Source organism: Molossus molossus, unplaced genomic scaffold (genome assembly GCF_014108415.1).
Source record: "Molossus molossus isolate mMolMol1 unplaced genomic scaffold, mMolMol1.p scaffold_m16_p_2, whole genome shotgun sequence".
In the NCBI taxonomy this organism is placed as follows: Eukaryota; Metazoa; Chordata; class Mammalia; order Chiroptera; family Molossidae; genus Molossus; species Molossus molossus.
In genome coordinates, this window is record NW_023425355.1 from 13,288,426 (window position 1) to 13,316,306 (window position 27,881).

General features: G+C 33.3%; 1 protein-coding gene across 2 annotated transcripts; it reads left to right on the forward strand.

The window, feature by feature from the left end:
• The first annotated feature begins 1,452 nt into the window (after nt 1–1,452).
• ZNF711 (zinc finger protein 711) lies at nt 1,453–26,891 on the forward strand. 2 transcript variants are annotated; one of them, XM_036271660.1, is made up of 9 exons: nt 1,453–1,529; nt 3,056–3,163; nt 9,326–9,880; nt 17,743–17,898; nt 18,587–18,724; nt 20,738–20,875; nt 21,731–21,778; nt 23,550–23,693; nt 24,195–26,811. In XM_036271660.1, exons 2-9 carry the CDS (start codon nt 3,082–3,084, stop codon nt 25,370–25,372), a joined length of 2,439 nt encoding a protein of 812 aa, XP_036127553.1. In that variant the 5' UTR covers nt 1,453–1,529; nt 3,056–3,081; the 3' UTR covers nt 25,373–26,811. The 2 variants fall into 2 exon arrangements, with proteins under 2 accessions (XP_036127553.1, XP_036127555.1); XM_036271662.1 differs by lacking the exon at nt 20,738–20,875 and having other exon boundaries at nt 24,195–26,891.
• The last annotated feature ends 990 nt before the right edge of the window (nt 26,892–27,881 follow it).

Sequence of the window (27,881 nt, forward strand, 5' to 3'; positions counted from 1 at the left end):
TCGGTGGTTTTGGGTGACGGGAAAATGGCGGAAAACAAAACGGTGAAGTGAAGAATGCGACGTCCCCCCGGCATGTTATTTCTGCCCCCCACCCCCAGGATCCCTTTCACTCGCGCGCCCCCCCCCCACCTCTCCGCCGCCCGTCGCGAATCGTAACCTTGGAATTCGCGAGGGATGGCTGCATTTGCGAGGAGGTGGCACCAGATCGGGCATTTTAGGGCACGGGGAGCCGTCAGAGCCGGGAAAGGGGGGGGGGGGCGTGTGCTGCAAGTGTCGCCTCTGCTCACACACCACCATTTTGGTTCTCAGCCGTCTCCCACGTAGCGGGGCTGAGGGAGCGGGAGGAGGATGAGGGCTCGGGCCGCGCGGCGTGGGTAGCAGCGGCGGCGACCGCTGCACCAAGTGAAAGGAGGGAGGAAGGGAAAGGGTCCTGTGCCTTCGTTCGCCGCCTCCCCGCGGCGAAGGTGCTGGCGTTCGGCTCCGGATCCAGTCAGAGGGGTCAGAGACGACAGGGCACGTGTGTACGTTCTGCTCGAAACGATGGAAACTTGGCGAGGGCTCGGGGAAGGGAGACTCCTGCGGGAAGAGGATTGCGTCCGAAGCTGCAATACTGCTACTTGCCAGGGCTCCTTTGTCTGCTATCTCTGCAAATACTACTTTCGCATTCTGTTGCTCTGCTGCTTAGGATTTCTCTTCCACCCCTTGCCCTGTTTACATCCCCGAGGAGCCAGGTCCTGAATGAGCTGCGTTTAGAGGAGATTGCTGAGAGTAACATTCGTGTGTGTGTGCGTGTGCGCGCGCGTGTGTGTGTGATTTCTGCTCCCCGTACATTGCTGGAAAGATGTTTACTTGCAGCATACTTGGTGGTTACCGCCATTCAGCAAGGATGCGAGAGACTCAGGAAGACGGAGAAGCTTGGCGATATATTGGCTATTGAATACTTACACTGCTGTTCTCATACCTCATTTATTATTGATCTTATTGTAACTTCCTATATGGGGGGGGGAGGTGCTCCAATTTATTTGGTATTCATACAGCGTGGCACTTCCCATAATAGTTGCATTACGTGTTCAAATTTTTACACTTCATTGAGCGCTAGTGCAGCTTTTTCTCTATGGATTTGGCAAGGATAAAGCTTGCCCTTGGTTGGTTCTTTTTCACTTTCCAAAATACGGTGTTGCTAGTGATTTTTAAAATGTGCTTTAGGGAAGATTTTGGTTTTATCAAGTGGTCGGATTCTAAGTGTAATAATCTTGCTTGTATCTTAATAGGTGTTTCTGTTGGAAACCCTATGGTTGCTTTTTAGATGAACAGATTTGAGCCTATCAACCCAAATTAAAACTGTAAAGAATTTGATTTAGTTGTATAAGAAATTTGGTTTAAAATATCTAATTCTAAATGTATTTTTACAATAGGTAAAGAAAACATTTTTTCCAAAGAAAATAATATATTTCAGAAGGAAAATAAGAAATTGCTGCAGATTTCATTTTACAATGTAAGAAAATCTACAATTTCTTCAAGACTCTAAGGTGATTAACAAATTATAGTGCTTTATCTTATTTAATAACTAAACAAAAGTGTTGGAAACATTTTAAAGACATAATTATTCTGTTAGTTAATAATAAAGCAGTTGCTCTAATTAAAGTTGAAATAGTACACTGTTTTAATTTTAAAAATAAGTTATTAGGGTATTTTATCTCTAAACACACAATTTATTGTGAATGCTCTTGACTTCATTTTGAAGGCAGAAAACAATATGGTGTTTTTTAAAAGATAAAATACAGCAAAGAATTTCTAAAACTTTGTAATTCTGCTTATACATAAACAAAATAATCTTGTCTGAAATATTTGATATGCAGAAATATCACGTGCTGTAGGATTTTTATATATATGACTCAAATGTTGACAGGGGTTACTCTGTGAGAATCTCCTGCCTCCTGTACATCTATAGAACTTTAAGGCAAGGAAAAAAATCTTAGTGATCTCCTGTGCTTAAGGAAAAAGTTGTTTTACATGGCAGCTTTCTAAAATGCTCAATGATGTAACCTTTTGTGCAGTATAGCCCTATTTATTAAACACTCCTATCAAAAAATGAGATGAATGTTTTGTAAATTCACAGATTTTTTTTGGTAGATTTACTTAGAATCTTACGTTTGAAGGAGAAATACACATACGCAATTATGAAAAATATGTAGAGTGATAACATCTGACTTCAGGTTTCATACTATCTGGTGATCTTAGATATAAGATAAGACATTGGAAATGAAATATGTTGATCTCTGGCTTTCAAAATTAGTATGAGGCTAGCATGACTTTATTAATCATTAATGAAAAAATTAATCATACGATTACATGTAAACTATATTATGTAAGAAACAATTTGCTAAAATGTTTGTATGTGATTGATCTTATCTCTACCATATTTAGGAAGCAGTCATGTTTCATGAGTCCTCAAAACTGTGAGACAAGAGAATGTAGTAGAGTGAGCTCAGAAGTCCTTACTGGTTCAAAGAACTCCAGGGAAACTGGGATAGAACATTTTACATTATAAGTAGAACCCCGGGAGCCAGAGGTGAAACACAAGTTTATCTGCAGAGCTCCGCTGCAGGGCTGATCTGGGTCTGGAAGAAATGGATGAGAGCCACTGGATGAAATTCACTAATACTAGACACCTGAGTCCTCTAGTAATGTATAAATATCCCAACTATTGTCTGTTGTCATCTTGTTCTTCTTTTTCTTCTGCTTTTATAACCTATATTTTAACTGGAATTTCAACACTATAGTTTTGTTCTCTTGCTTGCTTCTTTCACTTCCCTATACCTCATCACCCTCACTATGTCTTATTCTCCATTATCTTTGGTTTACTTCCACTTGGCTCTTCTTTAATTTATGGTTGCCACATAAAGCATCTAATCAAGATTTTTGTTTTGTTTTCTTTTGTAATGAGATTTGCACACCTGGTGGAGAGGCATGTTTTCAGTTGCATTTTTTTTTCTCAAAACAACTGACTGGCCTAAATGTTTTTAAACTGTTTTAAAAACCATTTCTTTTACAGAGATTTGTGAATGAACTTTGCTAAGTATGGATTCAGGTGGAGGAGGCAGTCTTGGATTGCACACATCAGACTCTAGAATGGCCCATACCATGATTATGCAGGATTTTGGTAAAGCATTTTCTTTGTTGTATTTTTTTCTTTCTTTTTTAAAAGTCTGAATAAACTAAATATCAAATCTTCATTGAGGAAGGGGAGAGTTACAATGAAAAATTGTTCTTTTGCTAGGAAAATACATTTGTAGGACTTATTTCCTTAAAGTAAAGCTACATGTCTATAGTCTACTTAAAATCATTCTTAAAATTTTGTGGGAAGGTTGAGGTAAGGAAACTTGGAATATAGTGGCAATATGCGATTGGAAATGTAAAGCTCAATTTGCATAAATAACTATCTTACACGTAGGATATATTGAATTAGCTTTCTAAAATATATTTTAATTTGAATTGTTAGTAAAGTTGGACAAGGACATATTTCAGTCATTTTAAAGAAGTTATATGCTTATATAGTGATATAAGAAAATTATGCACTGGGTGATCAATTGTATTCTAATACCATATTCTCAGAAAGTTGATACCTATAGCATTACATTTTTAAAAATAAAAGAAAGATTCCCTATTTTTATGAACATTTTTCAGTAGCCTCTTAAGAGTAGTCATTTTGATGAAGATGCTAAGACTCCATTGACAGTCCACAAAAAAACTGAATTTGGGCAAGGTCAATCTGAATTATAGAAGATAAAGGTATCTGAAGTATAAGAGGCAGGGATAGGTAATGGCAATTGAAGAAAAGATCGGAGTGAGAGTATGAGAATCAAAAAGACAAATGGTAAATTGGGATAAAAAGAAAACAGAAAACATGTCAAAGATGAAATTAAGGATGAGGATTCTTTGCTTAATTAAGAAAATGCTAGTGCTGTTTTCAGATAATATGATTGAATACATTATTTTGTCTCGTTGTACAGCCCAGAAAAAAAATTAATTCTAGTCTTGGCAGTCCTGTTAACTATCTGTGTAAACTTGGGCAAATTACTTAATTCACTTTTATGAGAGGGTTGGACAACATAACATTTAAGGTCTTCTCCAATTCTTTGATTCTTTGACATTTCTGCCTGATAACTAATGGTACAGTGTATAGCTCAAGATCAAATGTGTTGGGGATCAAGATGACTATGTAGTTAATTGATGAAATACAAAGGAATCATGGATTTATTCTGCATATTGAAATATTTTATGTACATTTTTCTTATGTATGTTTATTGAAATATAATTAATATACCATATAATTCGCCCATGTTAAAAAATACAATTCAGTGGTTTTAAGTATAGTTACAAAATGCAACCGTCACCATTACCTAATTTAAGAACATTATGTCATGGTAAAAATAAATCTCATACTCATTAGCAGTTACTCTCTACCCCCTCCACCCCCAGAAGTAGGCCACTACTAATCTTTCTGCCTATGAATATGGACATTTCATATAAGTGGTATCATAAAATATGTGGCTGCTTGTGTCTGGCTTCTTTTACTTAGCATAGTATTTTCAAGTTTCATCCATACTAATACTTCATTTCTTTTTACTGCTAAATAATACTCTACTGCATAGGTAACTAAATTTGTTTATCCATTCATCAGTTGGCAAACAGTTGACTTGTTAAAATATTTTTAATGCACTAGAATTTTTTGATTTGACCTAAAGTTTTGCATCTCTGACTGGAGTATGAGTGCCCTTGGAGGAATGTGGCAATGTACCAATGTGTACCTGAAACCACAGGATAAACAGTACATCTTGGAGTACCTTTATTTGAATTGGGGAAAATACACATAGACACCATTATACATAAACATGTTATGTTATAGAAAGCAAAATTTTCATTCACTATACCCTTTCTTTTTATGAGTAACAAAATGGGAAAATTTGAGTACTATTTCCAGATTTTTAATTTAAAGCCCTTTCTAAAATGAATTTAATAAAGTAAATCAACTTACTTATACCATAAAAAATTTCAAGGCAGTTTTTTTGTTATACAACTGTTCATGATTAGTTTCCTAGTAGAATTTTGTGACTATTGGTTTTTGAAATGATACAGTCTTTTAAATTTCTTTTTTATGCTCTTTTAAATTTAGACAAAAAATAATGGCAACTAAATTGCATTAACATTTTTGGTTAATTTATTTTTTTGAATATTCAATTAGATCACAAATGCCTAATATGGATAATGTTCACTCATTTGTATTTAGGGATGATGCTGACCTAAAGAATAAGTTAGGTTTCCATTTGTCCTTAGTAGATAAATTCTGAAATCTTAGAAGGTAGTAAGGAATTCTTTATTTCTTTATTTTTTTTGATGTGCAGTTCCGAGCTCAATTTCATATATGGGCCTTTTCATTTTTTGCATGTTATTTTAAGAGATACAAAGGAATCAAGCAGATCTAAACATAAAGAGACCTTTATTGGGAACATTTTTGACAATGGAAATTTTAGCCCTGGTAATTTAGGTTTCTTTCTGAAAACAGCCTCCCTGTGCTTAGCATCCCCTCCATCCATTAAACTTTCCTAATTCTAATATTTAATTAGAAATTAGATACATTCTCTTTAAATATCTGCAAACATAAAAACTTAGATATTTGTAATCCCATAAATTAATATTTGTGAAACGGAGTTTAGTATACGCAGGTAGAGGCTAGCCAAGCCAAGTAAATACACTATGTGGCACAGGAACTCTAAATTCTGTAAGATTCTTGGTTGGGATGTGATGGCTACTATAAATATATAAGTGTTTTTTAATCAAATAAGAGCAATAATGTTTTGTGTTGCAAATTTCAAATAAGTTCCCCAGTTGCAGTTAATCTTTTAATTTTTATATAAAAGAGTTTTATATTTTTTATTTGGGAAGAAAAAGAATCTGAAACATGAATTTAATTCATAAATTCATTACACTAGTTTTTTTAAAGGATATTTGAGATTTTAAAATTTACAACATTATGTAATAACCTTACTTGTGTCTCAGTATAATGGTTGCCTTTGGAATCTGTACTGCAGACTTTAATAGTTGTTTTAGATTTTATTGCTGCAAAAAGTCTGTGTTGCTTTGGGACTTAAATAGAAAAACAGCCTTAGATAGTGGCCCAGATAGACCTAATAAATACCAAATTTTATACTATCCCTATAGTGAAATTCCAGATATTCACATTTAAATGAAATAGCTTTACTAAATGGAAAAATGCTTGAAAAGATGACTTGTTTCTTACTGTTATCTGGTTATCTAATTTATTTCACACTTTTAAATGATTTTTCTTACTGTTTATAATTTTGTTACCTAGTGAGATAAATTTTTAATGCCATTTAATGCTGCTTACTAAATGCTTTGAAATTTAAATGAGTTACTATATGGTAACTCTTTTTACTCTTTCCCAAACTATTCCTTTAGTAGTTACTCACTTGGTTAATCCTATAAATCTCTTAAAAGACAGTCTCTAGAGTAAATAAATTTTCTTCTCTTTTCAGGCAAGTATAAAAATACAATCTTGTTTGGAGTCAAACATTGAATTTAGTTCCCAGCTTGAGCCTAGGCCAAGCTTATTTAACCTTTCGACACCATAGTTAATATTTAAAATCGGGATAATAACAACTCACCTTATTATACCTTTGTTCTGAGGCTTAAATGAGATAATATATATAAAAGCACTAGCAAGTTCCTCAGTGCATAATCAGTGCTCAGTAAATATAGCTATTGTATAGCTAAATATGTGACTTTGTTTAGAAAGTCAATGGAGTCTAACAGATGAGCTGGTAAGAGGAAAGAGCAAAATTTCATAGGAGTCTTGGATCTTGGTCTGAGTAATCTGCCAGTACCCTGTGGAAAACTCATTGATTCTTGGTATAGGATTTTTGAGATTATTTAATTCAGGGTAAGCATATTTGGATTTCTTTTTGTTTAGATCTGATTTATTTTGATCTGTAAGTTCCTACTAGAGTAGAGGCTAGGTGAACTGAAAAGCACTTATTTCATCTGTTTTAGAATCTTCCCAACAAGATTAATCTGAACCTAGGCCAGCACTACCATTATTCCATCCTTTCCTAGAGTCTACTCTCAAGAACCAAACTAACCTCCAGCAGTGCTCTAAAATAAATGAAATTTCCTATCATTTAAGTCTGACTTGTGAAAAGGTTTTATAAAATATTAATTTTATTGTTTATATAAATAGAATTTTCATACTGTGAATTTTACAGGCTTAACATTTACTTTTTCCTTCTAAAAATGATATTGCCAGTCTGGTTGAATGCTGAATTTGAAACCTGCCCTGCCTGTCTCCAAAATGGCCACTGGAGTAACAGTGAAGAGGAAGTATTATTATATATATACTCCTCTTGTCTACCAGATTTGAAGATTGAAGTCATGTTCTTTTGGGGTAATATAGTGATTTCAGTGACAGTTTAAGGATAGTGAGAATACAGAAGGGTTGAAAGGAAGATTATCCTCAAAGGCAGCATTCCCTTGTCATTTTGTGTTTTTGATGGGTTAAGGTATTAACAGTGTCCACTGGTCTCCATCCAAATTTGGTAACTACCATAGTGAATTGGTTTATAATAGTGGACACTGTATAGCAAATGGCACTCTTTCAGGTATTACTTTATAGAAAGTGATCATTATATAGAAAAGGCTTTGTACTGGATTATTTCATGTAGATAATCTTGTTATAACCTGGTCTACAAACTTTATTAAATTGTTTACTGTACCACCTCAAGGAGGCAGAATTTAACAGAGCTCCTCATGAAGGAATTATATACTCTCACCATATTTACAAGGGAAGTAGGAGTTGATGTTTACCATGGTGCCCAAGAAAACATCATTTAAAGCATTTTCTCCACAGATTAATTTAGAATTTAATATAATTTACAGTCCATATGTATAATTTTTATCAAAACAAATCTTCTAAAATAAGTTTGTTTTAACCCCCAAAATCAGGTGTTAAAAGAGGCCTTTAATGCTTATAAGGAAGTTCAGAGACTTTTATGCTTATGATACATATATTGTAATATATTAAGCTTATCATTTTTAACTTACCTAATTTAACATATTAGCTAGCACTCTTTTATGTTTATGTGTCTTTTTTACTTTAATATAAAATTTTGAAATATTCGACTCACCAGAAGTAGAAAAATAGTCCATAGGGTCCAAATTATCCTTTACTCATCTTCTTCCATTGTGACATCTTTATAACTAGTACAATATCAAAACCAAGAAATTAACCTTGGTTCATTACTGTTAACTAGAGCACATACTTCCTCCAGTTACCATTTTTGACATACATTTGTGTGTGAGTGTGCATAGTTCTATGCAGTTTAATCCTGTATATGGATTTGTGTAAATACCACCCCAATGAATATACAAACTGTTCCATCACCATATATATGCTATGCCAATATATTCACATACACACCCCACCCTTGGCAACTGCTAATCTGTTCTCTGTCTGTATAGTTTTCTGATTTTGTGAATGTTATAGAAATGATTCCATTTATACATTATACAGTATTGTAAACTTTAGTAATTGGCTTTTTGTACTCAACTTTCTGGAGATTCACTCAGGTTGTTGAAAATATCAATAGTTTGTCCCTTTTTATTGCTGAGTAGTATTCCATGGTAAGGATGTTCCAGAGTTAGTTCAATCAAACATTCACTGCTGAAGAACATTTGGGTTATTTTCAATTTTTTGCTACTATGAGTAATAGTTACTATAAACTGTTTTGAATATTCATGTACAGTTTTTGGTGTAAATATATGTTTTAATAACTGTGGAAAATTCTCAAGAGTGCAGTTATTGAGTTCTATTGGAAGTTCATGTTTAGTTTTGTAAAAAAATGCCAAACTATTTTCCGTAGTGACTGCTACATTTTATATTCCTACCAGCAACATATAAGAGATAACTTTCTCCACATCCTCACCCACCTGTGCAGTTATCATTGTTTTTATTTCAACTCTTCTAAATGGTGTTTACTAATATATCACTGTGACTTTATGTTTTACTTGAAAATAAGATACATAATTTTTAAGGTCCTAATTTAGATTTTACTGAGATTATTTTAACCCCACTTCCTGATTGGTGTTGGTTTTTATTGCACTCAATTTGTCAGTGATTTTTTTTTTTAAATGATGGTTTTACCAGGACTATTTCATACTTTAAAAATATTTTATGTCACTTAATATATTAAATACAATTCTTTTAATTAATAAAATAACTTTATTTTATGGATAATTGTTTGTATTATAGTGGCTGGAATGGCTGGTACTGCACATATCGATGGAGACCATATTGTTGTTTCAGTTCCTGAGGCTGTATTAGTTTCTGATGTTGTCACAGATGATGGGATAACTCTTGATCATGGCCTTGCAGCTGAAGTTGTTCATGGGCCTGATATCATCACCGAGACTGATGTAGTAACAGAAGGTGTAATTGTTCCTGAAGCTGTACTTGAAGCTGATGTCGCCATTGAAGAAGATTTAGAGGAAGATGATGGTGATCACATCTTGACTTCTGAGCTAATTACAGAAACCGTTAGAGTACCTGAGCAGGTTTTTGTGGCTGACATTGTTACTGGTCCTGATGGACACTTAGAACATGTGGTCCAAGATTGTGTTTCAGGAGTTGACTCTCCCACAATGGTATCAGAGGAGGTTCTTGTAACTAATTCAGATACAGAAACTGTGATTCAAACAGCTGGTGGTGTTCCTGGATCTACAGTTACTATTAAAACAGAAGATGATGATGAGGATGAGGATGAGGACGATGTCAAGAGCACTTCTGAGGACTACTTAATGATATCATGTAAGTGAAACACAAAGTTCAGAATTACTTGAGCAATTGATTTATATATAACCTGGAAAAGTTTTATGGGATGAGGGATTCATTAAAAGTCATGGGGTAGTTTTTTTGAAAAATTATTTTTTTCAAAGCTGTATTGTTCAGATGCTTTTTTGAATTTGTTCATATTTTTAATTTAATCAATGAAAATTCATATCCAAAATAAAATAAAAGAATGCAATTTATGCAATTTAATAATTTCTTAGAACAGAAATACAAATTTGGAAGGTATAACAAGAATATTAACTGATACAAAAATTTAATGGCATATATATATATATATATTTTTTATGGGAAATTTATTTTAGGTAGCCACTGTTTTCTTGTTAATATGTCAGGTACTCAAGTTGTCAGTTCAGTTTTGCTTAGGAATTCAAGCATAATACGTTCAGAAATGTGTAGTTTTTTTATGAAATACTTGAAAAGTAAATTATAAACTCAGATTGTGTTCTACAATTCTCCCTGTGTTTTTTGTTTGTATAAATATCTGTGTTAATTTTAGACTGCTTTACAATGTCTTTAAGACACTCTATCTGAAGGAGGAAGGTAGAAATATCTTGTTCTCATTCTAAGTGGTACGTTTGCCTGAACAGCAACAATAATAAAAATCTAATGATAAGTTATTGATGGAGCTAGAGATAGAAGTGTGTCTATACATTATTAAATTTGAAGAATCATGCTGGAAGTAATAAAGATTAGGTAAAGACTTCACTTTTCCATAGAGGATTTTTGTTCTTTTTATAAAGTAAAAAAAAAAAAAAAAAAGGTTAATTGAGAACTAGGGAACTCGTAGGTATATATATAGTGATTGTATGTTATATGTGTGTATCAGTGAATTTAAAATGAAAAACAAATTAGATTACTTTGTAAATATGATTCTGAAGTCTAGTGTGTTAACTTTTTCCTCTATATGCAATTTTGAAGGTGAATATTTGCATTGTTTTTAGGGGAGTGATTAAAGCCACTAAAATACTTTGTGCAAATGTTATCTCTTTTTAAATTAATGTGGATTACTAAAGCAACTTCATATTCACATCTTAATCTGACATTTAAAAAGAAACTATGGCTATGATCGTATAGGCAAAATTGGTAGTCTTTCTGTACCAAAATAAATTCAATATGCACTTGAAAGGGTACTTGTCAAATTAAACTCTTTGGTTTCAGCGTGGTCTAAAATTTAGACATCATATGTATTGTGAATAGTTGTACCTTAACATATCTTCTATGATTTGATTCTACAAAAGGTTTTTAAAGTTTCTAGAAAATTTTAGTTTAGATTATTTATCTTGGTATTACCATATATGTCAAATACAAAGGATTTCTGTCCTCTAATAGACTGAACATTATTTTTTTTTAAAAATTGTATTGCTTGAATAATATTGGAACTGCAGCAGGGTCATTCTAAGGGGAATTTAAACTAGGGATTAATTAACCCTCTATTCATTATTCATTAGTACAGAAACAGCAACAATTTTTTTAAATCCTTTTAAAACTTAAGCATTTTTTAATTTTGGAAAATGGGATATACAAATATACAAAAATTAAATATATATATATTTTTTTATCCTCACCCAAGGACATCTTTTTTTGCATTTTTTGTTCAGATAGAGCGGGAGGGAGAGAGAGAGAGAGAGAGAGAAACATCGACGCGAAAGGGACACATCAAGCAACGGTGACCACCACCCACACAACCCAACCAGGGCCAGGGACAAACTGCAACCGAGGCACATGCCTCTAGCGGGAACTGAACCCAGGTCTCTAGACTGCAGGCCTACGCTCCAACCACTGAGCCAAACCGGCCAGGGCTAAATATGTTTTATATCACCCATTTTGCCACTATCCAGACCCTTGACTGTATTTTATAATGATTATAATACTCAAATTGGGCGTAGGTACTCTTTCTTACCATTTCCATATATTTTATTTTATTCTGTTTTAATATAGCTTTTCTTATTTTTCTATCTCTTAATCTTTACTTCATTTTGTTTACTTCTTGGTTTCTGTTGGCCATTGAATCTTTCAGGAATTCCAGAATTGCCTTGAAAGGATTAGATGTTAAATTAACTTTAAAATTCCTCTTTGTTTTTTTTCTAAGATAGAGATTTTCAAAATATCTGAGAGGTAAAGTTGAGGACTTGAAACAGATATTTGTCTTGCTCCTGAATCTCTGTATAATCCTATAAGGAAATATTGTCAGTAGCTGAGTTTTAGAGGTAGAGAGTTTGTCTTCTGTCGATATTTGAGATGCATGTGAATTTTTTCTGCTTTCAGGGCTAACTTCACAAATTTTTTATCTTAGTAGATGGTCAGGCTCTCCCACTTAAGCTAAGTAACTTGGATATTAATAGGATAACTGTATCTGTCTAAAGTTACCTTAGGTTTGTTTCTCTTTAAAAATACCTAACACCCTTTAAGACATTATAAAAAGAATCATTGAAGGAGGGAAATTTCTTTAAATAATATACTAATATGCTGCATTTAAAATATTTTTGACCTATAAAATCAGTTTATATTTCTTTCAGGAATATATTTTCTGTGAAGCAAAATATCTTGATAAGGTCATTGGGGATATCTCATCAACCTTATCAGTTTCAGGGTTAAAAGAAAAGTAAATACCTTTTTAATATAATAGTTTTATTGAGATATAATTTATGTCATACAATTCACCATTTAAGGTGTTCCGTTCAATGGTTTTTAGTATATTCAAGGAATCGTATAACCATCACCATAATCAATTTTAGAATATTTTCTTTACCCCACAAGGAAACCCCATACTCTTTATAAGTCACCTTCTCCCACTTCACCCACCCCCAGACAACAACTAATTCAGTTTCTGTTACTATGGGTTTGCATATTCTAAAATTTTCATATAAATGTTATTATATACCATGTGGCCTTTTGTGTCTGGCTACCTTCACTTAGCATAATTCTTTCAAGGATTATCCATGTAGCATGTGTTAGTACTTTATTTTTTTACCAAGTAATATTTCATTATATGGATATACATTTTATTTATCCATTTATTAGATGATGGACATTTGTGTTGTTTCTACTTTTTGGCTATTATGAATAATGTTGCTATGAATATTCATGTACAAGTTTTTATGCAGATACATGTTTTCAGATCTCTTGGGTATACACCTAGGTGTAGCACACCTTTGTAATAAAATGTTACCAATTTTTATTTGTTTCAGCATTGTCAAATTTAAATCTTTTACACATATCCCGACCCCATCTCTGTGGTACATCAATATACTCTATACTGATAATATCATATTCACCATATAATTTTGGAATATAACATAAAAGGGTATAGTAAACAGCCTACTTAGCTTTAAAAAGGAATATTATATTGTACATTTTACTAAAATGAAATTTTAATCATACTGTGTGAATGGGTTATAAAAGAATATCGAACATTAACACTTTGCAGTATTGGCCAAAAGTGCACCTTACTTTTTTATGTCATATTTTGTGCCAGTATAATTCTGTTGTGTATGTAATATCATCTGCTTATTACTGAGTGAAATGGCATATGAGTTGATAAACAGCACCATGAGACTTGAATATTGCAAGCCTTATAACAAACAAAAGGTTAAGTTTGAATTTGTGGCATTTTGAATATTATATGCATTAAGAAGTGTCTTTGAAGATCTATTTATAAAGTCAGTTGACTGCCCAGAACAGTCACCCCACATGAACTAGGTAATAGAGGAGTAGTGCTCTGGCCACCCTCCACCCCTCACCCCTACCCTTTCCTCCCACTGCCAGTGACACCCCTCCCCCTTCAACACCCCCCACACAAGACTGATAAACCTTTAACCACATTCATTAAGAAAAAAAGAGAGAGGACCCAAACAAATAAAATCAGAAATGAAATAGGAGAGGTAACATCTGATACCACAGAAATACAAAAGATTAAAAGAAAATATTATGAACAACTTATATGCCAACAGATTGGACAATCTGGAAGAAATGGATAAATTCCTAGAGACATATAATCCTCCAAACCTGAGTCAAGAAGAGACAGAAAATCTGAACAGACTGATTAAAACTAATGAAATTGAAGCAGTAATCAAAAAATTCCCAGCAAACAAAAATCCTGGACCACATGGTTTCACAGGTGAATTTTACCAAACATTCAGAGAACTAATACCGATTCTTCCTGAAGTATTACAAAAAATTCAAGATGAAGGAAGACTTTCAAGCTCATTTTATGAGGCTAGCATTATCCTAATACCAAAACCAGATAAAGACACTAAAAAGGAAGAAAATTATAGGTCAATATCCGTGATGAACATAGATGCAAAAATCCTCAACAAAATTTTAGGAAACCATATTTAGCAAGGTTGGTAAAATATCTGCAAATCAATAAATGTGATACACCACCCACATAAACAAAATGAAGGGTAAAAATTATATGATCATATCAACAGGTGCTTAAAAAGCATTTGGTAAAATCCAGCATCCATTTATGATAAAAACTCTCAGCAAAGTGTAAATAAAGGGAACATGCCTCAACATAATAAAGGCCGTTTATGACAAGCCCACAGCCACCATCATACTCAGTGAGGAAAAATTAAACACATTTTCCTTAAGATCAGGAACAAGACAGGGGTGTCTGCTTTCACCACAATTATTCAACATAGCTGGAAGACCTAGCCACAGTAGTCAGACTAGGAGAAATAAAAGGGATCTAAATTGGAAAGGAATAAGTAATATTGTCATCTTTTACAGATGATGTGACACTATATATAATACCCTAAAAATTCCACCAAAAACTACTAAAACTGATACATGAATTCAGTAAAGTAGCAGGACACAAAGTTCATATTCAGAAATTGGTTCCATTTTTATACACCAATAATGAAATATGAGAAAGGGAAGATAAGAAAATAATTGTATCTAAAAGAAAAAAATACCTAGGAATAAATTTAACCAAGGATGTAAAAGACCTGTGCTCAGAAAATGATAAGATACAGCAGAAAGAAATGGAAGAAGATACAAATAAATGGAAGTATATACTGTTTTCATGGATAGGAAGAATTAACATCATTAAAATGTCCATGCTATCTAAAGCAATCTATAGATTCAACACCGTTCCTGTCAAATACCAATGGCGTATTTCACAGAACTAGAACAAATAATTTAAAAAGACTCTGAATAGCCTCAGCAATCTTGAGAAAGAACACAGTTGGAGTTATCACAACATCTGATACCAAGCTATACTGCAAAGACAAAACAGCATGGTACTGGCATACAAACATACGTAAAGATCAACAGAACAGAATAGAGTGCCCAGAAACAAACTGACACTGTACATAGTTATGACAATACTATTCACTATATTCTCTATGCTGTACTTTGCATCTCCTTTGACTATTTTGTAAATACCAATTTGTACTTCTTAATCCCTTCACTTCTTTCTCCCACTTCCCCCTTTCCCCCTCCCTCTGGGAAACCACCAGTCCATTCTCTATGAGTCCAATTGAATTTTGTTTATTTGCTTATTTTGTTCTTTTGATTCCACATATAAGTGAAATCATATGGTATTTGTCTGTCTCTGACTTATTTCACTGAGCATAATACCCTCTCTTTTAAAAGAGAAGCTATTAAACCAATAATATCAGATATTCCTTATCTTTTTTTTTTTCCATTTTAATCTGTTTCATTGCCTCCCAAAAATATTTGCCAAAAATGTACTAACAGAAATTAGAGGCTGTGGAATGAAAATATTTAGTTTGTTTATATTGATCATTTTGGTGCTTTCTTTCATAGACAATAAATAGTTTGAACTCTTAAATAGTATTAAGTTTATATTTATCACAAAGTTCAAGTTAGCTTTGCATTGTAAAAGAATTTCTAAAATTTAGTTTTTCACTATTTTGAAAGGCAAAAGAACTATGAAAGTGAGGTAGAGAAAATTTAGACTTCACCCATTTAGATCTTCCTGAACTTCATTTATTAAGAGTATTGAGTTAGTCCTGGCCGATTTGGATCAGCAGTTGGAGCTTCAGCCCATGGACCAAAGAGACACGGGTTTGATTCCGGTCAAGGGCATGTATCTCGGTTGTGGTTCGGACCTCCAGTCTGGTGGAGGTGTGTGGGAGGCAGCCAATAGATGTGTCTCACATCAGTGTTTCTCTCTCTCTCTTTTTGTCTCTCTCTCCTTCCCTCTCTTTTTGAAGATAAATGAAAAAAAAAAAAATATCCTCGGGTGAGGATTTAAAAAAAATGAGTATTGGGTTAATAACTTTATAATATCACTTTTTATTCTGTTTTCATTACTTCTGGAATTGTTTAGATGTAGTCAGAGTCTTCACAATTTTATGTTTCATAAATAGTACTATGATGTACGTAATAGGGGAGAGCATATTTTCAGTTTAGATTGCATTTCAGTTTTTTAGAGACAAACTTTAAAATAAAAATTGGTGAACATTTTATATTTGGGAAGAATATTAATATTTATGATAGAAGACAAAAGTTTATTAATATATTTATTGCACAATTTATACATAATATTTATATGAAATAAAATTCTCAGACTGTATAGCAGAGAATCAAATTATTTCAGTATACGTAAAATATTACTTACATATTCTCAATGTTGCTTTACCTATGTATATGATTTTGAAGTAAAGAATATTCTCAATGTTGCTTTACCTATGTATATGATTGTGAAGTAAAGAATACGTTGGTAACTCTAGAAGTGTACAGAATTTCTGGCTTGAACTTGTCTTCCATTGAATCAACAAAAATTAAGAGTATTTACTAAGATTTTATCTTCGTAATGATTTCTGAAAAGCCTTTTTAATAAAATTATTCAGATGTTTTCTGTGTTCCTTCTTTTTTAATCCTAAATTTTATATGTTAATTGGTTTTAGAAATACAGCTTTTTAGCCCTGGCCGGTTTTGCTCAGCGGTTAGAGTGTTTGCCTGCGGTCCAGAGAGACCCAGGTTCGGTTCCCTCTAAGGGCATGTACCTCGGTTGCAGTTTGTCCCGGCCTTGGTTGGGTTGTGCAGTGGCGACCACTCGATGTGTCCCTTTCGCATCGGTGTTTCTCTCTCTCTCTCTCTCTCTCTCTCCCTCCTACTCTATCTGAACAAAATATCAAAAAATGTCCTCGGGTGAGGATAAAAAAAAAGAAAGATACAGCTTTTTAAATTTGAGAATTGTTTATATGAGCATATTTTATGAGCACTATGTATTTTATGTTCTAATTTTTGTGTTGTTATTATTTTTAATCCTTACCCGAGGACATTTTTTTCGATATTGTTTTGTTCAGATAGAGCAGGAGGGAGAGAGAGGAAGAGAGAGAGAGAAACATCGACGTGAAAGGGACACATCGAGTGGCTGCCACCCACACGACCCAACCAGGGCCGGAGACAAACTGCAACCGAGGTACGTGCCCTTAGCGGGAACCGAACCCGGGTCTTTCTGGACTGCAGGCTGACGCTCTAACCGCTGAGCAAAACCGGCCTGGGCTAATTTTTATGTTATTAAATTTGATATTAGGACTGAATTTAAAATGTTGAACGTAATGAAAAATTATTTTATTTTTTCCCCAAATCATTTTAATTAAAATTATATGGTTATTAAATATGATATATGTAAATTGAAACCTGTGAATAATTTTTATATAGTTGTGATCATATGTATATCTGATTTTGTACACTGTTTTTTTTATGAAACATACAACTTTTAATAGTTGCATATAGATCATTAAATGAATATATAGTGGGTAGGTGGTTGCATTTATGCTTAACATTCACTAAATGCCAATGATACTTTTTGACTGAAATAGTTTCATTTTCATATTTTACAGTGGATGATGTTGGGGAAAAATTGGAGCATATGGGGAACACACCATTAAAAATCGGCAGTGATGGTTCACAAGAAGATGTTAAAGAAGATGGATTTGGTTCAGAAGTAATAAAAGTGTATATATTTAAAGCTGAGGCTGAAGATGATGTTGAAATAGGTACAAAGACTAATGTTAGTTTATTGCTGTAATAGTTAGGAATCAGAACTTACCTTTCTGGAGACTATACTAAAATTGACTTAAAAGTGAAGATTTTTTTTTTATTGGTTTCTTTGGGAATAGAAAGTAAAAAATTGTATATGAATATAAAGCAAGAATGCAGAATATATCATACTTAGATTCTTTCAAACATGAATAGAATATTACAGTTGAGATATTAAAACAAATGAGTGAGAGGATTTGGTTTATAGTAGGAAATTATAATGAGTGTTTCAGAGCAGGCTAGAAGAGCCTGCTTGGATTTTAATCCTAGTTCTGCCATTTAGCTGAGTGACATTTGGTGAGTTACTTAATCTCCTTGGCCTCAGTTTTTTCATCCATAAAGTAGCCATAATGATAGTAACTACCTCATAGGGCTATTGCGAGGATTAAATGGGTAAATACATGTGAGACTTAATAGAATGCTTGGCATATAAGTGTGATGTGTTAACATCTGTTATTTGTCAGTGATGACTGAAAAGTTAAACTGTAAATTATAAGAAAATTCTCTTGACACTTAGAAACTTATATTGGAATATTTTGCGAGGATATTTTTCTAAAGGAAAATACTTCTTATATACTCTCCTTATTAATTAAAGAAATTATTCCATGATACTTCTCTATTTTGATATGCGTTTTAATTTTTAAGGCGGAACAGAAATTGTCACAGAGAGTGAGTACACCAATGGACATTCTGTAGCTGGAGTGCTTGACCAAAGCCGAATGCAGCGGGAGAAGATGGTTTACATGGCAGTTAAAGATTCTTCTCAAGAAGAAGATGATATCAGTAAGAAAAGAAGGGCACTGGAGTGATTTATCAGAAGCCATTGTGTATTCTTTTAAAAAATAAAGCATTCTCAGAGATATAATCACTATACTGTATAGTCACTAAAATAAGCCTGACCCTTTGCTATAGTTAATATAAAAGGGAAGGGTCCTTTTGACCATTCATGCATAGACGTATTGTTCAAATCAGCAAACGTGAAATACTATATCCAGATTCCAGGCATGTAATGATCAGCAACATACTGTTGCTGACTTCAGTAGAGCCCACAAAGATGCAGAGAATTGTGGAGAATCTACTTTCTATGTGTTAATGGATATGTTACATGTATATTATCTCATTTAATTCTCACACCTCATCTCTGAAGTAGGTGATATTATCCCTGTTTTATGCAGGAAAAAATTCTCAGAGAAGTTAAGTAGTTACCCAAGATCATTCCAATATTAAGTGAGGAAGGTAAGATTTGAACTCTATCTCACTCTGCCAGTGTTCTTTCCACATGGCAGTTAGCACTGTTGGCCTCTCTCTGGATTTAGCAGTGGAAGGGCAAACTGATTGTTTGTATTATGTCCCTGAGGGATTAGTTGAGTAAGTATTTTTTTGAGTCAAGCTGCCAGGATGTTTACTTATAATGCCTTTGATAGTCTCGAGACCAAGTAGATGCTGCTTAAGACTTCTTAGGGCTGAGTACCACAGAGTGATAAAAGATTCTCAGATCTCCTTTTCTGCCATTTCCTTGTGATGACATTTTACTCTCTGCCTACTTTCTCGTCACTTCCTTGTAGGAATGCATTTTTTCCCTAGGGCTTCTTCTGTCTTCTTGCCATGCTGAGACAAAAACTGCTTTGTTTTACCCTAGAAGGGCAAGAACCTCCATTTAAGTGCATTACCTTGACAGTACCCATCTTTACCTATACTGCATTTTGATCCCCGTTCCTCAAATCTCCTTCCCTTAGAAGCCATGGGGAACTGAATTCCAATCCCAAACATGAATAATATACCACACCTGAAAATATCAAAACAAATGAGTCTAGAGGACTTGATTGGGGAGGTAGAGAATTAAATGAAATAATTTCTGTTTGGTCTTCAAGTTTTTTATTTTTAGTTTTTTGGTCATTGATAAGTAAAGGGGCACAGTAGAAGGTGGGAGACTAAAGCTTAGGTTAGCTGATTTCAGCATTCCATGTGGATGTGGATAACTTAGACCAATGATTCTAGTTAATTGAAAGAACAGAAGCTTAGAAGAAGAGGAGCACTTTTCCCCACGTTTCTTCTATAGTGAATAGAAGATCCCATTATGTGAATAAAAGGAAAAGCATAAATCCAAGCCAATATTCTATTTAACAGGTTAAATTTAAATGGATTATTTTCCATGAAATATACTAATTGACCCTCTGAGTTTAAATTTTTTACATCAATATTATATATTTAAAAACGAGTTTCATTTATTGTTTTTTTCCTCAGTAAAGTCTCAGAAAATCTTACCTCTTAAAGGGTGTCCACATATTCTTGAGCACCAGCAAAAAAAAATATATATATATATATATATATATATATATATATATATATAATTTCAATGATTTTTATTAGAATTTTTTACCATTTTCATTGAATGTATAGTCCACATTTAAGTTGCAGTATGTATGATAGCATGGACCACTTTTCTAGTATCAGTTCTATGGGAAATGGCTTTCTGAGTTTCAAAGAATTATCAGGCAGAATTATGGAGTACAACTCTTTTAATAAAGATATGCACAGTGAACTGTAAAATCAGCCAATATTATCTTAAACGCGCATATTTTATATAATCTAAAAGTCACTTTTATAGGACTAGGTTCTAAAAGGAGAAAAAAAAATTGATAAATGATTGTTTCCCAGTGGCACTAGCTTCCAAAGTGCCTAATGTAATTTTTAGATTAACCAAATTGAAATCTTGAAATATTTTAATTGTTTGGAATTTTTACCCATTTATTAAATGCTTGGGGTTATAAACAAGCAATTATTTCTAAAATTTAGGTTGCGCTGAAATAGCAGATGAAGTTTACATGGAAGTCATTGTAGGGGAAGAGGAAGGAACTTCTCTCCCTGAGACTCAGCTTGAGGACTCTGATGTTAATAAAACAATTGTCCCTGTTGTCTGGGCTGCGGCATATGGTAGGACACTGGCATTTTTTCACCTGATAAGTACGTAACATATCTATTTGATCAGACTTTAGGTCATTAAATATGCTGTGCTAATGCCCTTTATGAGTTGGCTAATATTATAAAATGTTTTGCTGTGGACTGATTAATCTCTAGTTACCTACATGATTTTTCTACCACATATCTTGTGTTATTTAAAATGAGCCTTGCTTAATGCATTGTGTTTTTCAAGTAGGATTAGGATTTATTTGAAATCCTATCTATATAAGTGAGTGCCATAAAAATTTTATTTTTATAAAATAGGAGTAGCCTTTGAAAATTGATCCTCCCCCCTTTGTAAAATCTTATTTTCATGTATTAACACCACAAATAATAAGATTTTGAGGTTTTGAAAAGGAACAAAAATCCAGGCATTCTCTTCTAGAAAATACGTAATAAAAGGTAAATTTATCAAGTTATTTTTTCCTTTCTATTTTCTTTCATTCCTACTTAATTTACAAGATGGTCCAGGTATACTCTTTACTATGAAAAACTTAGGTGTTCAAATACATTAATTTATCTTAACTTGGTTTTTCTAAAGGTTCATTTATTCAAGTCTTCCATTGAAAATCTTCAGTGTTAAGGGTACTCTGCAGAAATATCTATCCAGTTCTTATTTAGAAAGTAAGGTTTTTTTCTGGACAAAGATGCTGACAGCAGGCCTTATTTTCAGTGTGTGAAATTATCTAATCTATGGGAGTGGAAGAACTCAACAACAAAATTTAATCCAAGGAACGGTGGTCAAAGTAAGATTTTGTAGATTAAGATGTGATCCACTAGTAGTCATTATACTCAGCATATCAGTTTTTAATTAGTCATTCTTTTTAGGAGATGAAAGAAGAGTTTCGCGAAGGTATGAAGATTGTCAAGCATCAGGTGAGAGAGCTTTATATGTGAGTTGTAAGTTAAATAGCCAATTTTGTATACTTACTGGCAAATGAAGAGTTACTAGTTTGTATGTACAGACAACATTTGGTGGTCTCTTATTTGCCTGATCATATGTAATTAGTTATATAGAAATTTGTCTCTTTTGGGGATTGATTAATCTATATACAGACATAATTGTTATTCTGTGAATGCAGTTAATTTAGATTTACCTCAAAATACAAATACCAGGAAATTTACCACATCATTTATAAAAGGCTGCTATGGAAAAAATACATAAAATAGAAATTATTTTGACAGAAGTGTAAAAATTGTCCATGGTATCAACTACTTGTTAATATTTTCCTTGGGACAGAACTGTTATCTAATTTTTGTTGCAGTCATTAGGTTTATGTAACTGTTACCTAAAACCCCTGCATAAGCTTTTTAAAAAAATTACTTTAATACAGTCCATATAGTGAGTGTTATACCATAGTTAATATTTCATTTTATTTTCTTTAAAATTAAATTTTTTTCTTTATTGATTTTAGAGAGAGAGGAAGGGAGAGGGAGAGAGAGATAGAAACATCAATGAGAGAGAACATCGATTGGCCGTCTCCTGCATGCTCCCCACTGGGGATCAGGCCCATGACCTGGGCATGTGCCCTGACCGGGAATCACCCGGGGACCTCTTGGTGCATGGGTCCATGCTCAACCACAGAGCCACACCAGCAGGGCAGTTCATTTTATTTTCTTAAGCAAAGGTACTTTTTTTTTTTTTTATAATAAAGTGTATGTCTGTTTTGTTTCTACCCTTAGGAGGTATTTGACTTTCTAAATTTAAATGTAAATTTCAGAGGAATTGACGAGAGACAAAAACCACAGCATGTAAGCTGAAGAGTTTTGTAGGTCTACATTTTTAAACTAAATTGCATAACACAACAGATCTGTGAGAACTAGTATTTTTTTAAGTGCTTTATTCTGTATACACTGATCCTACTGAAATTGTGGTAAATTGCCTGCCACATCTATCTTAAAATACATCTTAATACTTTTCACATTAAGTAAACTATTGTAAAGCACCTATATAAAAGATTTGTGGTTTGTTATATGTTATGCATAGTCACCATGACTAGGTTCACCGATAATTTCCTTTCTTTTTTTTTGTTTATCCTCACCTGAGGACATTTTCCAATATTTTGTTCAGATAGAGTGGGAGGGAGGGAGAGAGAGAGAGAAACATCAACGTGAAAGGGACACATCAAGTGGTTGCCACCTGCACGACCAACCAGGGCCGGGGACAAACTGCAACTGAGGTACGTGCCCTTAGTGGGAACCGAACCCGGGTCTCTCTGGACCACAGGCCGACGCTCTAACTGCTGAGCCAAACCGGCCAGGGCTGTATTTCTTTTCTAAATCTCTTTAATTTCATCAGCCTTCATTGGTGATAAATTGGTCTGATGTCAAGATTTTGTTTAGGGTCATAACAGTTTTTTTATATTACATTCACCTTATCAGCTTATTCCTTTGGGATGAATAAATTGGTATATGTTAAAATTAATTTCACGTTTTATCTTTTTTAAAGTGTTTGCATAAACGCGTGCGTGCACGTGTGTGTGTAAGAGTATAAAAGAAGATAACATGGGTATAATTTGTGAAATTTACTACTACAATGTTAAAGTCAGTACCATAATGGCAACTTGATGTCATGTCATTTTTAGTAATTCATCTAACAAAACCCCAAAATGTATAAATACATGTAGTTTGTGTATCAATTTTCCAGGAAATACTTTGGACTCAACATTAGAAAACAGAAGTAGTACAGCAGCACAGTACCTTCAAATTTGTGATAGCATTAATACAAATAAAGTACTTAAACAAAAAGCCAAGAAGCGGAGAAGGGGAGAAACGAGGCAGTGGCAAACAGGTAAAATACTAATACTTGGCTTTATGGATATAATGATTTGAAAAGTGGAATTATTTTTTGTAACTGAAGAAAATATCAGTTATTTATAGTATAGTTTTACTCTCACATACTTGTTTGTGTTTAATCTAAATAATTGTGTTTTTTTAAATGTGTTTAACTGGTACTTAATAAAACTATGCTTGTTTGCTCTTTATCCAAATGGTATTTTTAAAGAGAATTTTCAGGTTGGTTTAACAATAAAGGGTGCCTGTTTGTAGTTACAAAGTGCATGTGATATAGTATTTTGGCAGATGTGGAATCTATAGTAAAGTGCTGCTCATTAATTTTTAGTGAGCCAGTTTATCATAAATTGTTCTTAATGTGAATGTTATCTTACAAGATTTTATTCCACTAGTATAGTTCTCACATTGTGAATGTCAGCTAATTTGGGCGCTTTTGTTGTAAAATCCTTTTAAACAGTCTGGGCAAATGTCACAACTCGCTTTTTTTTTTTTAATCTAGCTGTTATAATAGGCCCTGATGGACAGCCCCTGACAGTATACCCTTGCCATATTTGCACAAAAAAGTTTAAATCAAGGGGATTCTTGAAAAGACACATGAAGAATCATCCTGATCATTTGATGAGAAAAAAATATCAGTGTACAGATTGTGACTTTACAACTAACAAGAAAGTGAGTTTCCATAACCACTTAGAAAGCCATAAGCTTATAAACAAAGTTGACAAAACCCATGAATTTACAGAATATACACGAAGATACAGAGAGGCTAGTCCACTGAGTTCAAATAAACTTATACTAAGAGACAAGGAGCCGAAAATGCACAAGTGCAAATATTGTGACTATGAAACTGCAGAACAAGGACTATTAAACAGACATTTACTGGCTGTTCACAGCAAGAATTTTCCTCACGTTTGTGTTGAGTGTGGGAAGGGCTTTCGACATCCTTCTGAACTCAAAAAACATATGAGAACCCATACTGGTGAGAAGCCATATCAGTGTCAGTATTGTGTTTTCAGGTGTGCAGATCAATCAAATCTGAAAACTCACATTAAGTCTAAGCATGGTAATAATTTGCCATATAAATGTGAACATTGTCCCCAAGCATTTGGTGATGAGAGGGAGCTCCAACGCCATCTGGATTTGTTTCAAGGACATAAGACACACCAGTGTCCTCATTGTGATCATAAGAGCACCAACTCAAGTGACCTTAAGCGGCACATCATATCTGTCCATACTAAGGATTTTCCTCACAAATGTGAGGTCTGTGATAAAGGTTTCCATCGTCCTTCTGAGCTCAAAAAGCATAGTGATATCCATAAGGGTAGGAAGATTCATCAGTGTAGGCACTGTGACTTTAAAACATCAGATCCATTTATTCTTAGTGGTCATATCCTTTCAGTTCATACTAAGGATCAGTCATTGAAGTGTAAAAGGTGCAAGAGAGGGTTCAGACAACAAAATGAGCTCAAAAAGCATATGAAGACCCACACTGGAAGGAAGATTTACCAATGTGAGTATTGTGAGTACAGTACCACAGATGCATCTGGCTTTAAACGACATGTGATATCAATACATACAAAAGACTATCCACACAGGTGTGAATTCTGCAAAAAGGGATTCCGAAGACCATCAGAAAAAAATCAGCATATTATGAGGCACCACAAGGAGGCTCTTATGTAATAAGACCAATATAAAGAAAGAAACTCTTTGGAAAATATGATATGCTACATGGCAGTAAAATTTCATAAACTGTTTCATCTGGTTACAAACTTGATATTAAAGCATAACTTTACATTCTTTGTATTAAAGATATTTGAATTGACAGGGTATCTCATAGCCCTTTGAAAATTACTTAAAGAATTTAAGAAGCACCATAGAATGGTTGTAGAAAAACATATCCAGTGTCGATTTAATAGGATTATATGTATAAACTACAGAAGGGAAGAGCAAAGACAATGACTTTATTTGGCTGATCATACTAGAGACATGATTCTGAAAAAAAATCATACATAATTTAGGAGTTTAGCAATGCTTTGCTATAACAAGCAAGCCTCACTTTTATGCAATTTTAGAAATGAGTGGGAAATAAAATGCAGTCATCCATCAGTCATTTAGTCATTGAGCCTTTTATATGGTACCTGGAAATTGAATTCCAGAAATCTAAAAGTTTATGTATTCATTAAAATAAATTTCACTGGGAAACAGATTAGATTAATTCAATACTATTAAAAAAACAAATTTCAGAGCTGCTAAAATTTTATCACAGGACAGGATGTTTGAAATAGAGCATTGTGTGCTAAAGTCTAAGGTGAAGTCTAAGAATTAAAGTTCCCTTTTTTCTGATGTTTGAGTTGATTGTTGTTCAGTATGGCATATATGACAAAAATATATTTGAGTCAAATATGGCTTTCTAAAACGGATGCAACCAGTAGTGTTGCAAACAAAGTTAGCACTATATTTCTTAATTATCTAAATATTAAATTGAGAGAACACAGTTTTCTTAAATATTATAATGTTTAGGTTTTTTTAGGACAGTCTTAGCAAGTATGATGGTTCTAGTCTTACTTGCTCTAATGTTTAAAGGTGCAATTTTATGCCATTATTGAAAATTTTGATTTTTAAAATCTATATACCATATAATTAACATGCATTTTCAATATGAGGCAGTGTTTATGCAGTATTTTAAAAAACACTGTACTGCCAATAGAGTTCAGAAGTGGATATTCAGTTTACAGTGTATAAATTTAAAATATGCATCCCTTTAACAATGCTTTGTGTTAGCATGCTGCAAATCAAAATGGCGCTTAATATAAAAAGCTGGTTTAGGGAAATTTAATGAAATCCTCTTCATAAATGTAATGCATATGATGTGTACTTTTAAGTTTTAGTTGCTTCATGTTTACACTCAGCTGTTCAACATCATTAAAATGTAATTTTACTTCATGCTTTATTGTGGCTTTGTGTTTCAACTAATGTTCACCTTTCTGTTTTTGCACCAGATAAGAATCAGTTTCTTGAGAATAAATTTTTTATCTTTCTTAACTTCAGAATATTAAATTTGGAAAATCTAAAATTGTGTGTTATGTGGCTGTAAATGATGTACACGCTGTAAAATAAGATTGTCACTGTTACGTGGGATTATTATTTCTAAATGTTACTCATTGAAATGAGCATACAATAAAAAGCATTTATTGCACTTCAAGGTTGTACAAATTTATTTAAAGTTTTGCTGTAATGTTCATTCTGTATTAAAAGATTTTTCACTTAAAATTTATCTTAGGCAATTTAGTGTGCAGTTTAACTTGTAGAATTTTGTGCATTAGCAACAACATGAGTTAAACATTTAAATAATTATAATGTCTATAACATGATTATTCCTCAAAAATGTAAGTTTTTGCTAAAACCATGACAGAATGCTATAAAAGTGCCCATCTTAAGATATGATACTTAGTATTATAGAGAAAACTAGAAATTCTTAAGCTGCTTAAGTAACACAATCTTGAAAAATGAATCTAAAATTATGTTCCTAATAGAGCAATATATATTCAGAAGGAAAACTATGAAATCAAATATTTGGGAAAGATTTTTGCAAATGGGCATAAAAATAATCTGCTATATTCAAACTAGTTATCTTTCAGTAGAATTCATGTACTTAGATACATAGTACTAATGCTTAAGACTGTCAGTTGGGTTTATTATTCTTTAATGATCACTAACAAAAAATAATGTGTTAATCATTACATATTAGACCAGTGCTTTTTAAAGCTTCAATATCTATAGAGTTTACTTAGCGATCTCATTAAAATACATATTCTGATTCAGTAGACTTGGGATGGGGCCTTCAATTCTGCATTTCTAGTATGCTCCCATGTGTTACCACCAGAAGAGTAATAAAGTGTTAAGCAAAAGTCAACAGTATGGCTCTAGTACACGTTGACAACTTTGTTTAAACAGATAGCTATGGTTGATAGAAGCACCCTGTACTAAGGACATGGCATTTGAGCTCAGATATGAATGGCAAGAAGGACACAGGCATATAAAGATCTTGTGGAAGAGCATCCCAGGCAGAGAAACATTAAAATCAAATAACCTGAGATGGAACAAGCTTTGGCTTGAGATGAGGACTAATGGGAGATGAAACCTGTGAGAATTTGACATGGGAAGCCATTGGAGAGTTTTTAGGAAGGGA

What these genes read in the sequence shown, in the direction of transcription:
- ZNF711 (XM_036271660.1), top strand. Translation starts at nt 3,082, where the DNA reads ATGGATTCAGGTGGAGGAGGCAGTCTTGGATTGCACACATCAGACTCT. An exon ending in GGACTACTTAATGATATCAT is followed by an intron (nt 9,881 to 17,742) that starts GTAAGTGAAACA and finishes CATATTTTACAG; the next exon opens with TGGATGATGTTGGGGAAAAA. An exon ending in TGTCTGGGCTGCGGCATATG is followed by an intron (nt 20,876 to 21,730) that starts GTAGGACACTGG and finishes CATTCTTTTTAG; the next exon opens with GAGATGAAAGAAGAGTTTCG.